Here is a 13202-nt window from a genome sequence, read left to right as displayed (position 1 = left end):
GGCTGCTACTCTGAAACCCTTCAAAATATGTGTAACCAAAGTGTAACTAGTGCAGCAGTGTCTGCCTGAGTTTGCAGAAAGTCTGAAACAATAGCTCTGAAGTGCAAACTGCCCCATTCATTTCAATGAGTGGTAGCTCAAATGCCAGTGATGATACATTAAATGTCAACATTGTTAATTATTTCACTGCTCATTAAATCATGGAAGGAAGGCAAGGACATATTTTATTAGGAAGACTTGCACAGTCTACTCTAGAAAGCCAGTCATTTTGGGTAGGCCAAAATCAAACACACAGTGAGGTTGCAGAAGAGTGACTGGTTTCATTTTCCTAAAGGGGAGCTCAGCTTTCAAAAGTTTGTATAACACTGTTGAACTGTGTTGCTCTGTGCTGTTAAACTGTTGTCATACTGAACCCCAGACGTGCCTACGTTTCAGTGCTGAGTGAATCATTTATAAATGGAATGCATGGTGGTGCAGTATAAAGTTTTTATCAAGAGATTGGGATAGCTGCATTACTTGCAAAGTGTTGTGGTACGTAGAGCTGTGTGGAGAAAGGGAATTCCATTTCATGGATGATTTTGATATTTCAAAATTTGGTTTTGTTCCAATTAGGAACAAACCCACCATTTTAAAAAAAAAATTTCTGAGAAAGGAAATGGAGTTCTGGCTCCAGGGCAGGCCACTTGGCAGGCTGCTCCAAGGCCATGGCCCTTGAAAGCCCTGGGTTCCCATTTTTGGGGTAAAAAGAAAAGGAGGACTTGTGGCACCTTAGAGACTAACCAATTTATTAGAGCACTAATTAGAGAACTAATAAATTGGTTAGTCTCTAAGGTGCCACAAGTCCTCCTTTTCTTTTTGCGAATACAGACTAACACGGCTGCTACTCTGAAACCTGTCATTTTTGGGGTAGTCCACACTACTGGCTTCCCCACAGCCATGGACCCTCAAACACCTAGGGTCCCTAGCCCTGGGGCAGTCTGCATGGCGGGCTGCCCTGGAGCCATATACCTTGGAAGGCTAGACTGCCAAGGACCTGAGCAGATGAGCTGGCAGGAAATCTGGCAAAGGTTTCCTCCACAACACCAGTGAAATGAGCCTGTCTTCACAAAAGGTTCTGTGTTGCAATGTAATTTTTCCAACAAGTTTTAGGGGTGAGGGAGCAGTATTACTACTAAAGCTTTATAGCCTTAGTCTCACTGATGTAATTTTGTCTGCTGTTGCTTTTTAGGTTATTTGGAAGCCCGGGATTTGCCAAGTCGGGGCCTTTATCCTTTTGTTCAGAGTCTCTTCTGTAATGTTGGCTCAAGGTGCAAAAACAGCAGTTATACATCTCAGAAACACCACAGTTTCCGGTAAGATGCACCAATTTATCAGTATTTCTGACTAATGTGTCTTTTCCTATAAGAAGGGTCATTATTGTCTAGTAGCTAGGAGTTGCAGGAATTTAATTACTGTGGGCTAGATTGCTTCCCCCAGTGTGCTGTGTGAGGGCGGGGCAGAGCTCCTTCTGACCGCTCCTTACATTTTTCAGGGTGTTTTTGCTCCCCAGAGATAGCAAGGACCTAGCCGTTGCTTCTCACAGAGGCTGCTATTTTAATCTGTCTAAAAAAGTCAGGGGAGAAGGTGGGGAGACTTCTTGTGCTGTCGCCAGCCCCCCATGCACTCACACAAGACAGATAATAATTTATCCTGGTTAGAAGTTCTGTCAGTACATGATGTGGGGCAGTGCATGGAAGATAATACTATATTTGCACATTTGTATTTTGGATAGTTCGGGAGTGTCTGAGGTTTCCCAGTTATGGGGTGCAGAGGGAAGAGAGTGGGAATCAAGGACAGCATCTTGAGGGACAAGAACAGAGAGCTGAGGCAGGAAATAGGAGGAGCTAAAGGAGTGGTCAGACAGATAAGAAGAAAATCAATGGAGGGCAAAGTCAAACAGAGGAGAGAAAACCCAAGAGTACACTTAGATTTTAAGCTCTTTGGAGCTTTTTTTTGTTCTGTGTTTGGACAGCACCCAGGATGATGGGGTTCTGGTCCAGGAGTAAAGCTCCTAGATACTATTGCAATACAAATAAATGATAGGTAATAAACAGCCACAAAAGAACTGAACTTAAAAAGCTTTCCTGTTTGGTAATAATAATAGTACATAGTAGCAAACATGTAAATCATTAATTTACTTCAATATACTGCCACAGACTGAGAATTATGAATGTAAGTGAGCAGGGTGCTCTGTAGATGATGGGCCTAGTTGCAAATAGCCTTTTTGTCAGAGTTATATTCAGGGCAAACTGGATAACCAGGTCACTCAGCCAGAACACAGTGATTGGCTGTGAATATATAGCAAATAAATAAATAAATAAATAAATAAAATAAAATAAAATAAAATCTGCCAAGTAGAATGAGATTGCTCCTTTATAGGCCTTCAGAGTGAAAAGCTTAATTTTAAAGATAATGTGGACTTTAGCAGGGGTCAAGTGTAAAGCTTTCAATGTCACAGTAATATGTCAACCTTTCTGTCCCTTTTATGTTACATGCTACAGTTTTTGGAGTAAATCACATTCCAGTTACTTTATATGTGAGTCCCTGTAAGTTGTTTAAACTGAAAAGCTATCCCAGACTGGTAATTTTCCTCACGCTATATTGTAGAATGTACAAAATGGAGCCCTGAAATTAGTTTATTTTATTTCTCTACCGCACAAATCAGTGCTAAAATAACAAGGCATTATGCCTTGACACTGACTTTGTATTTAAAAAAAAATCAAGTTTTTTTTCTGTTCTGTCTGAGGTGGTTGGAAGCTCCCCGATATTAAAACATGACACTCATATAGTGAAGTACCTAACTGTAAACTGTCTTGATTGTCTGCACTGCATGAGTATTTGCACAGCTCTGACTGTAGTCTCAAAGTCACATCTCAGCTTAATGTAGAAACAGGAAAATATTTCCTGGAGGCAGAGTTTCTTTCATTCCAGAGATCTAGTGAGGAATCTGAAGGGATATTCCAAGGATTTCATCAAGTTGATTTAGAAGTAATATCTATCTATAGATATATAGATGCTAGATTTATGGCTGAGAAGCATGAAGCACACAGCCTACTCAGGATAGAAAGTGTGAAAAGTTGGCATAAAGTTCATCCTGAAAACAGTCTGTTCCAGACCAGTCCACCAGTATAAATTAGATCAACCTGAGGGCTTCTCTGAGTTATGCTGGCTGTCAACAGCCTCTAGGTTCCAAGTGCTGGCATAAAAGTTATATAGAAGTTCCTCGTTAGATCTCATGGCCCAATTATTCCTCAATTTGCTGGTGCTTATGCTCAAGATATGCTTTTTTAACTAAAAAGGACAATTTAAGCAGGGGATTAATCACACTGTTCAACAATAATAGAATACCATGTATTTAAATATTTTTGGATGTTTTCTACATTTTCAAATATACTGATTTCAATTACAACACAGAATACTAAGTGTACAGTGCTCACTTTATATTTACTTTTGATTACAAGGGTTTGCACTGTAAAAAGACAAAAGAAATAGTATTTTTCAATTCACCTAAAACAAGTACTGTAATGCAATCTCTTTATCATGAAAGTTGAACTTACAAATATATAATATGTACAAAAATACTGCATTCAAAAATAAAACCATGTAACATTTTAGAGCTTGCAAGTCCACTCAGTCCTGGTTGTTCAGCCAATCACTCAGACAAAAAAGTTTGTTTACATTTGCAGAAGATAATGCTGCCCGCTTCTTGTTTACAATGTCACCTGAAAGTGAGAACAGGCGTTCTCATGGCACTGTTGTAGCTGGCATTGCAAGATATTTACATGCCAGATGTGTATGCTTCAACCACCATTCCAGGGGACATGTGCCCATGTTGATGACAGGTTCTACCTGAAAACCATCCAAAGCAGTGCGGAGTGATGCATGTTCATTTTCATTATCTGAGTCAGATGCCACCAGCAGAAGGTTGATTTTCTTTTTTGGTGGTTCAGGTTCTTTAGATTCTGCATCGGAGTGTTGCTCCTTTAAAACTTTTGAAAGCATGCTCCACACCTCGTCCCTCTCAGATTTTGGAAGGCACTTTAGATTCTTAAATCTTGGGTCAAGTGCTGGAGCTATCTTTACAAATCTCACATTGGTACCTTCTTTTTGTTTTGTCAAATCTGCAGTGAAAGTGTTCTTAAAATGAACAACATGTGCTGGCTCATCATCTGAGATTGCTGTAACATGAAATATATGGCAGAATGAGGGTAAAACAGAGCAGGGAGCGTACAATTCTCCTTCAAGGAGTTCAGTCACAAATTTAATTAACTCATTATTTTTTTAACGAGCGGCATCAGCATGGAAACATGTCCTCTGGAATGGTGGCCGAAGCATGAAGGAGCATACGAAAGTTTAGCATATCTGGCATGTAAATACCTTGCAGTGCTGGCTACAAAAGTGCTATGCAAATGCCTGTTCTCACTTTCAGGTGACATTGTAAATAAGAAGAGGGCAGCATTATCTCCTGTAAATGTAAACAAACGTGTTTGTTTTAGGGATTGGCTGAACAAGAAGTAGGACTGAGTGGACTTGTAGCCTCCGAAGTTTTACATTGTTTTGTTTTTGAGTGCAGTTATGTAACAAAAAAAAATCTACATTTGTAAATTGCAATTTCAGGACAAAGAGGTTATATTACAGTACTTGTATGAGGTGAACTAAAAATACTATTTCTTCTGCTTATCATTTTTACAGTGCAAATATTTGTAATCAAACTATACATGTTGATATCAGTTACAACACAGAATATAAGATATATATGAAAATGTAGAAAAACATCCAAATATTTAATAAATTTCAGTTGGTATTCTATCATTTTAACAGTGCCATTAAAACTGCGATTAATTGCAATTAATTTTTTGAGTTAATCTCGTGATTTAACTCCGATTAATCGACAGCCCTAATTTAAAGGTCAGAAGGCATGCCCAAAGTCACTCTCATGGCATCTAAGTGGCATATTAACAACACGTGATCTTCATGGGAGCCTGGCTAAGCATTTGTATTCTAGGGGTGCCACACATTTAAAACAAATCTGAATAATTTGCATGCTCTATCTCAAAGACGCAAGAGTGACAGATCTGAGGACAAATGATTCCAAAAGTGTGTTGCCACCACTTTCACAGAAAATTGAGAACTCTGTGTGTGTGTGTATTACTTTCAGTGGCTAGTTCTGCGTGCTACTCTATATATTAATTTGTTTTAATGGGAACATAGTACAGATACAATATGCTGTATGTATGGAATGGATCTTCCACTGTGATGAGTGTGCAATCAGCTGTATATTAAAAGGCTGATCTTAGGAACTAAAATAAATGTTGTTGTATTTAGTGCTGTTAGCCCTGCAGAACCAACACATCTAAGAGAGGGAACTAAAAATAACAGGATTGTTTACTAAATTTTAATTGTTTTTATAGATTATAAAACTAGAAAGCACCACTGTGATTATCTACTCTTGACTTCCTGCATAACACAGGCTATGAGGCTTCTCTGAATTAATTACTGTTTAAACTATAGCATCTCTTTTAGAAAAACATCCAATCCTGTTTCAAAAATTGCCAGTGATGGAGAATCCACCACAACCCCTTGGAGGTTGTGTTAATGGTTAATTACCCTCACTATTAAAAAACTGTGCCTTGTTTCTATTCTTCACAAACACACTGAAGAAAGCGAAGTTGCACAGGTGTTCCTGAGGCATCATTGGAAGACATTGGGTTTGCACAGGTGCAAGTAAAGGCATAATTTGTGCTGCTAGACCATTAGTTAGTGGTGGGCAGGTGCAAGAATCTAATTTGCTACTCAGAGCCAAGAGTGAGTTCTCAAGGCTGCTGTTTAGAGGGAGAAGTTTTACTTGTAATCTGGCTGTTTTTCTGCCCTAATCTTGCAAATGCTTATGCACATACTTAAATTTAGATTCATGGGTTCACAGAAGTCAGTGAAACTCCTAACATCCTTAAAGGTAAGCATGTAGTTGAGTGTTTTCAGGATCAGAGCTTTACTCTGAAAATTCCCCAGAGACAAACCTAGAACTCTACAATCACCTTTTTATATATCTGTTTTTCAGAGTCAATTTGTTCTCTCTGTGAGTTTGCCTCTATATTTCAGCAAAATATTGACCATCTTTCACTCCATTCCTCCAGAAGTTTCTTAGTGCAATTAAAGAGTTCTTATTTTCCTCCTCCCATTGACCATGTCTGTAGCTTTTAGGGGTTGGTAGGTATTAATTGTTTCAACTTTCATGGGTCCATTTTCAAAATGAAAACTTCAGATGTTAATCACTCAAGCACAGCCCCAGCTGAAAAACTGAGTCTCTTATTAAAGTACTATAAAAAGAATCCAACTTTTCTATCTGTAATCCATTCAGATTTGAAGCAGACTATATAATGAGTCGCCAACAGGAATTGTTGAAATCAGGCAAGCTTGCATGAAAGTGAAATTTAGTTAAGTAGTTAAGAGCCTAGTGGAAGTTTTATGATGATTTCATTTTCTACCAGTCAGTAGAATATCTAAGGATTGTGGGAATGGGGCCTTCCTTACCTAGGAAGAATTTTACAGTGGGGGTTGGTGTAATGGTCCCTGGTAGAATATGCCTCACAGAATGCTTCTAATAAACCTATCAGATATTTTTTGTCTATATTTGGCATATTCTGATTTGATTCAGTTTTGGGGAAAATATTTTCACTTATATTCAGACCCAAATGCAAAGTACAGATTAAATAACTATTCAAAATAGCTGCTAATTAAGTAGTTCCTCCAAACGTTTACCGAAGTCCTTTCTCACATTTACAGTCAACTGTAACTCAGATTGTGATGCGTGACTGTCACAATTAAAACTAGGACACAAGCTCCAATTAACTGTTTTGCTCAAACAAGCAATCTCCAATTACCACACTTTTTCCAGTCTGATAATTCTATAGTTTGAGAATGGCCTGTTGATTTTTAAATTCACAGCCTTTCAAAATCTTCTGGTTCTGTAATTTCAGCGAAGCAGATCGTTGCAGGTAGGGTCAGTGGCAAACAGTGTGTGTGCTTGGGGAAGGAATTCCGTTCCAAGCAGCCATAAAGCCACTACAAGGAGCCTTCAGCAAATACCTCCCCAGCCTGAGTAGCCGGTGCAGTTGTTCTAGAGATAGGTGGGGGTGTGACTGGGGCTTGCCTAATGACTTAGCTACTGTGCAGGGCTGTAATTGCCCACAGTGGCCATTGCAGGAGAGGTGCAAGTTAGGGCAGCCCTCAGGACTACTTTAACCAGAGCCATAGGGTTAGAAGGCCTCCTACATCCTTATTGCCTCCCCTCCTGCAATGGGCTTTGCACCATGGAAGAAATTAATTCAGGCCCAGATCTCCCAAAATGACCAATAGGTCTCAAGTATGGCAGTTTTTCTAAAATCAAGATCAGAACCTTATCTAGCAATTCCTACTGCTCTCTTTGCTGGGGCAGATACTGATTGTGTGTAGCCCTATACAAACTGAGAAGTATGGGGGGGTGGCTGCAGGAAGACTTCCAAAATTTGCGCAGGAAAGCAGTTGGCTTGCCCTTTGACCTTTGATGGCAGTAGTGAGGCGGTATGATCTGTCTGCCTTGGCTGAGTATTTTACCCATCTGGTTGAGCATGAGCAGTGCTTAATTTGTGCCAGGGCTGAGCTCTGGCAACTCTAGGCTTGGAAGCTCATAGCTCTGGCACTTCTGGGCTTGCTGCATCAGTTATGAATTAAAAAATTGCCTGAGCCCAGGCACCTCTTTCATTACAAATTAAGCACCGAGTATCAGGTTTGCATGGGAGCTTGCTGGATGAGGGTTAAGCCAAACAAAACAACTGGAAGTGATTATATTGGTCTCATTGACTGAGGGAGGGCTTTGGGTGTTTTTTGCTTGAGTTTATAATTTGAATGTCACAGCAGATTGTCTGTTCCTGCATGCTCAGGTAGAACTGTGGTTAAGATTTTTTTCCCCCCATCTGAGCTTGCTTTGTTACAGTTACTCATGCCTCTGGTGTTCTCTAGATGTGGTTTTACCTTAAGACCATTCAAACTCTCAGTAAAATAGTACAGAATTCAACTCTCCGACTGCTTATCAAGCAGCGTTGCAGACTGAGAGCATTTTATGGTGGTACCCAGGGGTCTGCACTGGCTGCCAGTTAATTCCAAGTGAAGTTTGAAGTGTTATAAACCAGACTTTAAATGGTTTGTGCTCTGCCTATCTAACCAGCAATCTCCCTTCCTGGATAGTACTGCTGTAGTTGTGATCTGCAGAGGCACTAAAGCTACTAATCCCTTGGATGGAAAGAAAAAGGGCTGGCAGCCTGCTGCTTTCCATAACTGCTCCCCACCTCACTGCTTCTCTTGGTCTCAAAGTTATGATGAGAGGCTCCTCTGTTTATTGGGCTTGTGGTCAGTGAGCACAGTGGCCAATAAGAAGCTGTTGATCAGCTGAATGGAAGTTCAGGGAGGGAGGGAGATTTTAATTCCAGTTATTTGGCTGATATACACTGTGGTTTGGGGCTAATCTAGGTAGGTTTGGGGTTGTATTTTTATTTAGAGTTTTGGATATGTGCCTTTTCTCCATCTAAATAAAATAACATAAAGTTCCCTCTCCCTGAGAAGACTTGTATCTTAACTAGAACCAAACCCCATAAAAGGGATTTGGAGGAGACATGGTGAGGGAGGCAGATTATCATATATCTGCCTCGTCTGAGGTGACTTGAACCTTCCTCTGAAGCATCTGGTGCTGTTGGAGACAGGACACCTGACTAGCTGGACCCCGGGCCTGACCACTGTAACTCCTCTGAACGATATATTTGCTTAATTTTTAAAAGCCCCCCAAATCCACATTTAAAATATTCCTGATATGAAAAACACTTCAGGTATATGAGCAGCTAAATGACCAAAATCCGAGGTAAGCCTGAATGATCAGTCCTGCAATGAGTTCCTCATGGGCTCATTCCTGCACAGCCCCACTGAAGTCAGTGGGGTTCCATGTGGGCCTAGGGGTCTGCCAGTAGAGTTCAATGTAGGACTGAGGCCTGAACTCCCAGAACCAAATGCCTGCTTAAAGGTCAGGGGAAGTTGACAGCCAGACCAGAACTCTGTTCATGGGGCCCATTAGAAATCTAGAAAATGTATTAATTAGAATTTTTCTTTTGTGAGGTTTGTTGTGTCCAGGAAAAAGAAAAGGAGGACTTGTGGCACCTTAGAGACTAACCAATTTATTTGAGCATGAGCTTCCGTGAGCTACAGCTCACCTCCTCGGATGCATACTGTGGAAACTGCAGAAGGCATTATATACACAGAGACCTGTATACCTCAGGAGGTATTGTTTCATGGTCTCTGTGTATATAATGCCTTCTGCAGTTTCCACAGTATGCATCCGAGGAAGTGAGCTGTAGCGGGAGGAGGTATTGTTTCATGGTCTCTGTGTATATAATGTCTTCTGCAGTTTCCACAGTATGCATCCGAGGAAGTGAGCTGTAGCTCACGAAAGCTTATGCTCAAATAAATTGGTTAGTCTCTAAGGTGCCACAAGTACTCCTTTTCTTTTTGCAAATACAGACTAACACAGCTGTTACTGAGTTGTGTCCAGGCTCATTCTTGGAAATTTTGTTGTGTAAAGAAAATGAAGAGAGAAATATGGGCTATATTCTTTGTTTTCATCTGACAACTAATACAGATCTTCCCGACTTACACCATTGTTCCATTCCGGAAAGCCTTACGCAATCGTTCCATTCCGGAAAGACTCAAATTTTGTGTATGTCAGAATTTATACCCATACGTTCGGTGATGAGCTGCCAAAATCTTAACAACCGGTTCCCTTCTCACCCCACGAGGGAGTCGTGGCCCACCCCCACCCCCCGGGACTCCTGCCCTATCCAACCCTCCGCGTTCCTTGACGCCCCGCCCCAGCCCCATCCACTCCCCTCCCCTGTCCCCTGACTGCCCCTGGAACCGGGCAGGAGGGTCTCGTGGGCCACCATAGGGGGTGCCTGCCCCGCCCCTAAGAGCCAGAGGGACCTGCTGGGGAGTGAGGTGGGGAGTCCCAGCAGGGCTTACCTGGGGTGGCTCCCGGGAAGCATCCAGCAGGTCCCTCTGGCTCCTAGGGGCGGGGTAGCAAAGCTAGTGGGGGAGCAACTGATTCCGGGGCTACTCCGGGGCTGGAGCACCCACGGGGAAAATTTGGTGGGTGCAGAGCACCCACCGTCAGCTCCCCACCCGGCCCCAGCTCACCTTGCCTCCGCCTCCACCTCCTCCCCTGAACGCACCGCCCCATCACCCCCGGCTTCCCGCGAATCGGCTGTTTGCGTGGGAAGCCGGAGAGGGCTGAGAAGCAGGCGGCGGCTTTGCACTCAGGCCCAGGGAGCGGTTCCCCTGCGTGCCCCCCCTCGGGTTACCTGCTGCGGTGCGGGCAGCCCTCTTCGTGCCCCTCCCCCCCCCCCGCCCCAGTTCACCTCCGTCTTCCTGGGCCTGAGGGTGAAGCCGCTACTTGCTTCTCAGCCCGCCCTGGCTTCCCATACGAACAGCTGATTTGCCAGAAGCCGGGAGAGGGGGCGGAGAAGCAGAGTGGGGCAGCACGTTCAGGGGACGGGGAGGAGGCGGAGCGGAGGTGAGCTGGGGCTGGGCGGGAAGCTGCTGGTGGGTGCTCTGCACCCACCAAATTTTCCCCGTGGGTGCTCCAGCCCCGGAGCACCAACGGATTCAGTGCCTAAGGCACCACTTTTGGCCGGTTGTTGTTTCAGGGAGCCTGCCTTAGCCCCGAGCCCTTGCTGCGCGCGCTGACTGGACTTTTAACAGCCCAGTCGGTGGTGCCAACCAGAGCCGACAGGATCCCTTTTCGACTGGGCATTCCAGCCAAAAACTGGATGCCTGGCAACCCTACTCATGTATTGAATAGCAACTGTAGTTTCGGCTAGAACCTTTTCCTGTCATGCCCCCCCCCCCGATTACCAGTAATGAAATCTGCCCATCCCCTTTCAATTACTGCACAGTTGGCTCAGCAGAGGAGTTTGAGCTGAAGGTGAAGCTGGGGGAGAAGCTGGGGCTAGAGGCGCATGAGGGCAGAGAGAGGAAATAAAGGTAGAGCTAGGCTGGGGGCAGAGCAGAAGGCAGAGTGGAGCTGTAGCTGGGCTGGAGCTGGGCTGGGTCGTGCTCCCTGCCTGCCTCCCACAGGAGTTGGCCGGACCCCACCACTGACCCCTGGAATGTTCTTCCATGTCCCACAGTTTGGGGACTACTGTGCTAGATAGTCTCTGGTATTTTATCCTGTTAATCCTCAGTCTTCAAGTCAAAAACTAACCATCAATCAAGTTCAGGAAGAAATCCTTTCTCACATCTAGGTGCATTTTAATTCATTTAGACTTATTTGGAAGAGTCTGCATTGACCATTGTCAGAGTCAAGACATCAGACTAGCTGTTCCAGTAGGGCAGCTCTCGTTGTCCTGCTACCCACAGTATTGTGGGATTTTTGCACAACTCAAGGCAACTGTAATGAGCTGACAAATAAAAATTGGGTAAATGGGGAACATTAAAAACTCATCCCAAAAATGCAAAATGATGCTCAAAGCTGATAGAGAGGAACTTGCAGCTGCTTTTTCCAGTTTCTATTTTGAAATGACCTTCCCTTTTCCCCTTTCATGGAAAGCGCTTCCAGTTTCCAAGGTGGTCAGGACAGCATGATGGGAACTGACCTGACATTCCTGAAAGAGATACAAGACCTTGCAAAGGGGATTTCAGAGACCTCTGAGAAAGCTATTGCTTTACAAAAGCTGTGGGAGGAAGAATCAAAGTTCGCAGGTAAGTCGTCCTCTTTTAGTAATTGGCTGATGTGCTTACCTGGCACTGAGTGAAAGCCACTGAAAAAGACAATGCTTCCTTTTATCATTAAAAAATCATTGTTTTAGCTAAGAAGTTGATCTATAATTATTGTCGTTATCATAATGATTGTTGGGGGTTTGCTTTGTTATTTTATGGAGCCCAGAATTGTGCTAGCTGTGTTCTACAGAGACATGGATGCCTGCCCCCATAAATTTACAATCTAAATATTAGACATGGCAAAATGATTGTGGGAGATAAATAGCAGAGAAGTGGTTGGGGAGGAATATAATGAGTGGGACTGGAAAAAGAAGGTCAGGTTTCAGGAGGAGACCTAGTTTGGGATTACATCTGGCACAAAGGCACAGACTTTGTGGCCTGGCTACTACTGGACAAACACAGGTCTTGCAGCGTGGAACACTGGCCACCCAGTCTGCTCATTAAAGATCTCTCTCCTACAGCTCTGTGTAGGGTTGCCAATTTTGGTTGGATGTATTCCTGGAGATTTCATCACATGACATAATCTTTAATTCCTGGAGACTCCAGGCCTTACTTATTGCTAATAACAGGACAAGGACCAGGGTTAGTAATACGATCATCTGGTTACCCTGTCAGGCATGTTTTCAAGAGCACCCTTCTGGCCCACCAGGTGTGCAGAGGCATGGTGTGCACATGGGAGTGACTTGACCTAGCCCCTGTCTCCCCTAGTGCCTATGCTACAGCCTGTGCACGTACCGAAACATTCAGCCACTGGCGTGAGTAAGGGACGGTACAGAACCACACCAGTCTATGGGGAGCTTAGAAAGGGGTTGCATACTGGGGAGAGAGGGCCTGTCTGTCTTGCTCTGAAGAAGCAGTAATGACTTCCAATGCACCCCTCCTGTACACACAAAGCAACCGTGCAGAGTAGTTGTCCTGTCAGATCTACCAGAAGCACCCTCCATTACTCCCACTCATCTGCATTTCAGCACGCGTCACTACCCCCACTCTGCTGCCTTTCCTCTGAAATAAGATGACATTCTACCTCTTATATTGGGTAGAACGCCCAGCACTCTTTTGGTAACCCTGTCTAAGCAGAATAGAGTGGTCAGTAGTGCCTGGGACCATATTACTCTCCTACAGTTTACAAGATAATTTTGCCTTACCAGTGAAAATCATCCCTGGTAAGTAATTTTTTTTTAAAATTGGCTATGTAATGGTACCTGGAAATATTAGGAAGTACAAAAGATGATCAGATCACCAGTTCTTTGGTGCACTGCTAGTTTTATGGTCTTTTCCTTTCAACAAAATGCATTTTATTAAGTGGTCATTCACTGTATTTAGTAGTGATGCTTCTGTCATGAAGAATAACGCAGCTCTTTGAAAAG

At 43.3% G+C, this 13202-nt stretch overlaps 1 protein-coding gene across 1 annotated transcript in view; it reads left to right on the top strand.

The window, feature by feature from the left end:
* The window catches only part of ABCA13 (ATP binding cassette subfamily A member 13), a gene marked incomplete at its 5' end in the record, with an annotated part of 301195 nt that overhangs the window by 13904 nt on the left and 274089 nt on the right, over nt 1-13202 (top strand). Inside the window, 2 exons of the mRNA XM_084621105.1 lie at nt 1229-1352; nt 11666-11817. Coding sequence (XP_084477231.1) covers nt 1229-1352; nt 11666-11817 — 276 coding nt within the window. The remainder of the gene's footprint in view (nt 1-1228; nt 1353-11665; nt 11818-13202) is intronic.

Source organism: Lepidochelys olivacea (genome assembly GCF_965140295.1).
Source record: "Lepidochelys olivacea isolate rLepOli2 genome assembly, chromosome: 2".
Taxonomy (NCBI): domain Eukaryota; kingdom Metazoa; phylum Chordata; order Testudines; family Cheloniidae; genus Lepidochelys; species Lepidochelys olivacea.
The sequence above is the reverse complement of the archived record's forward strand: the minus strand, read 5'-3'. Positions and strand labels throughout refer to the sequence as shown.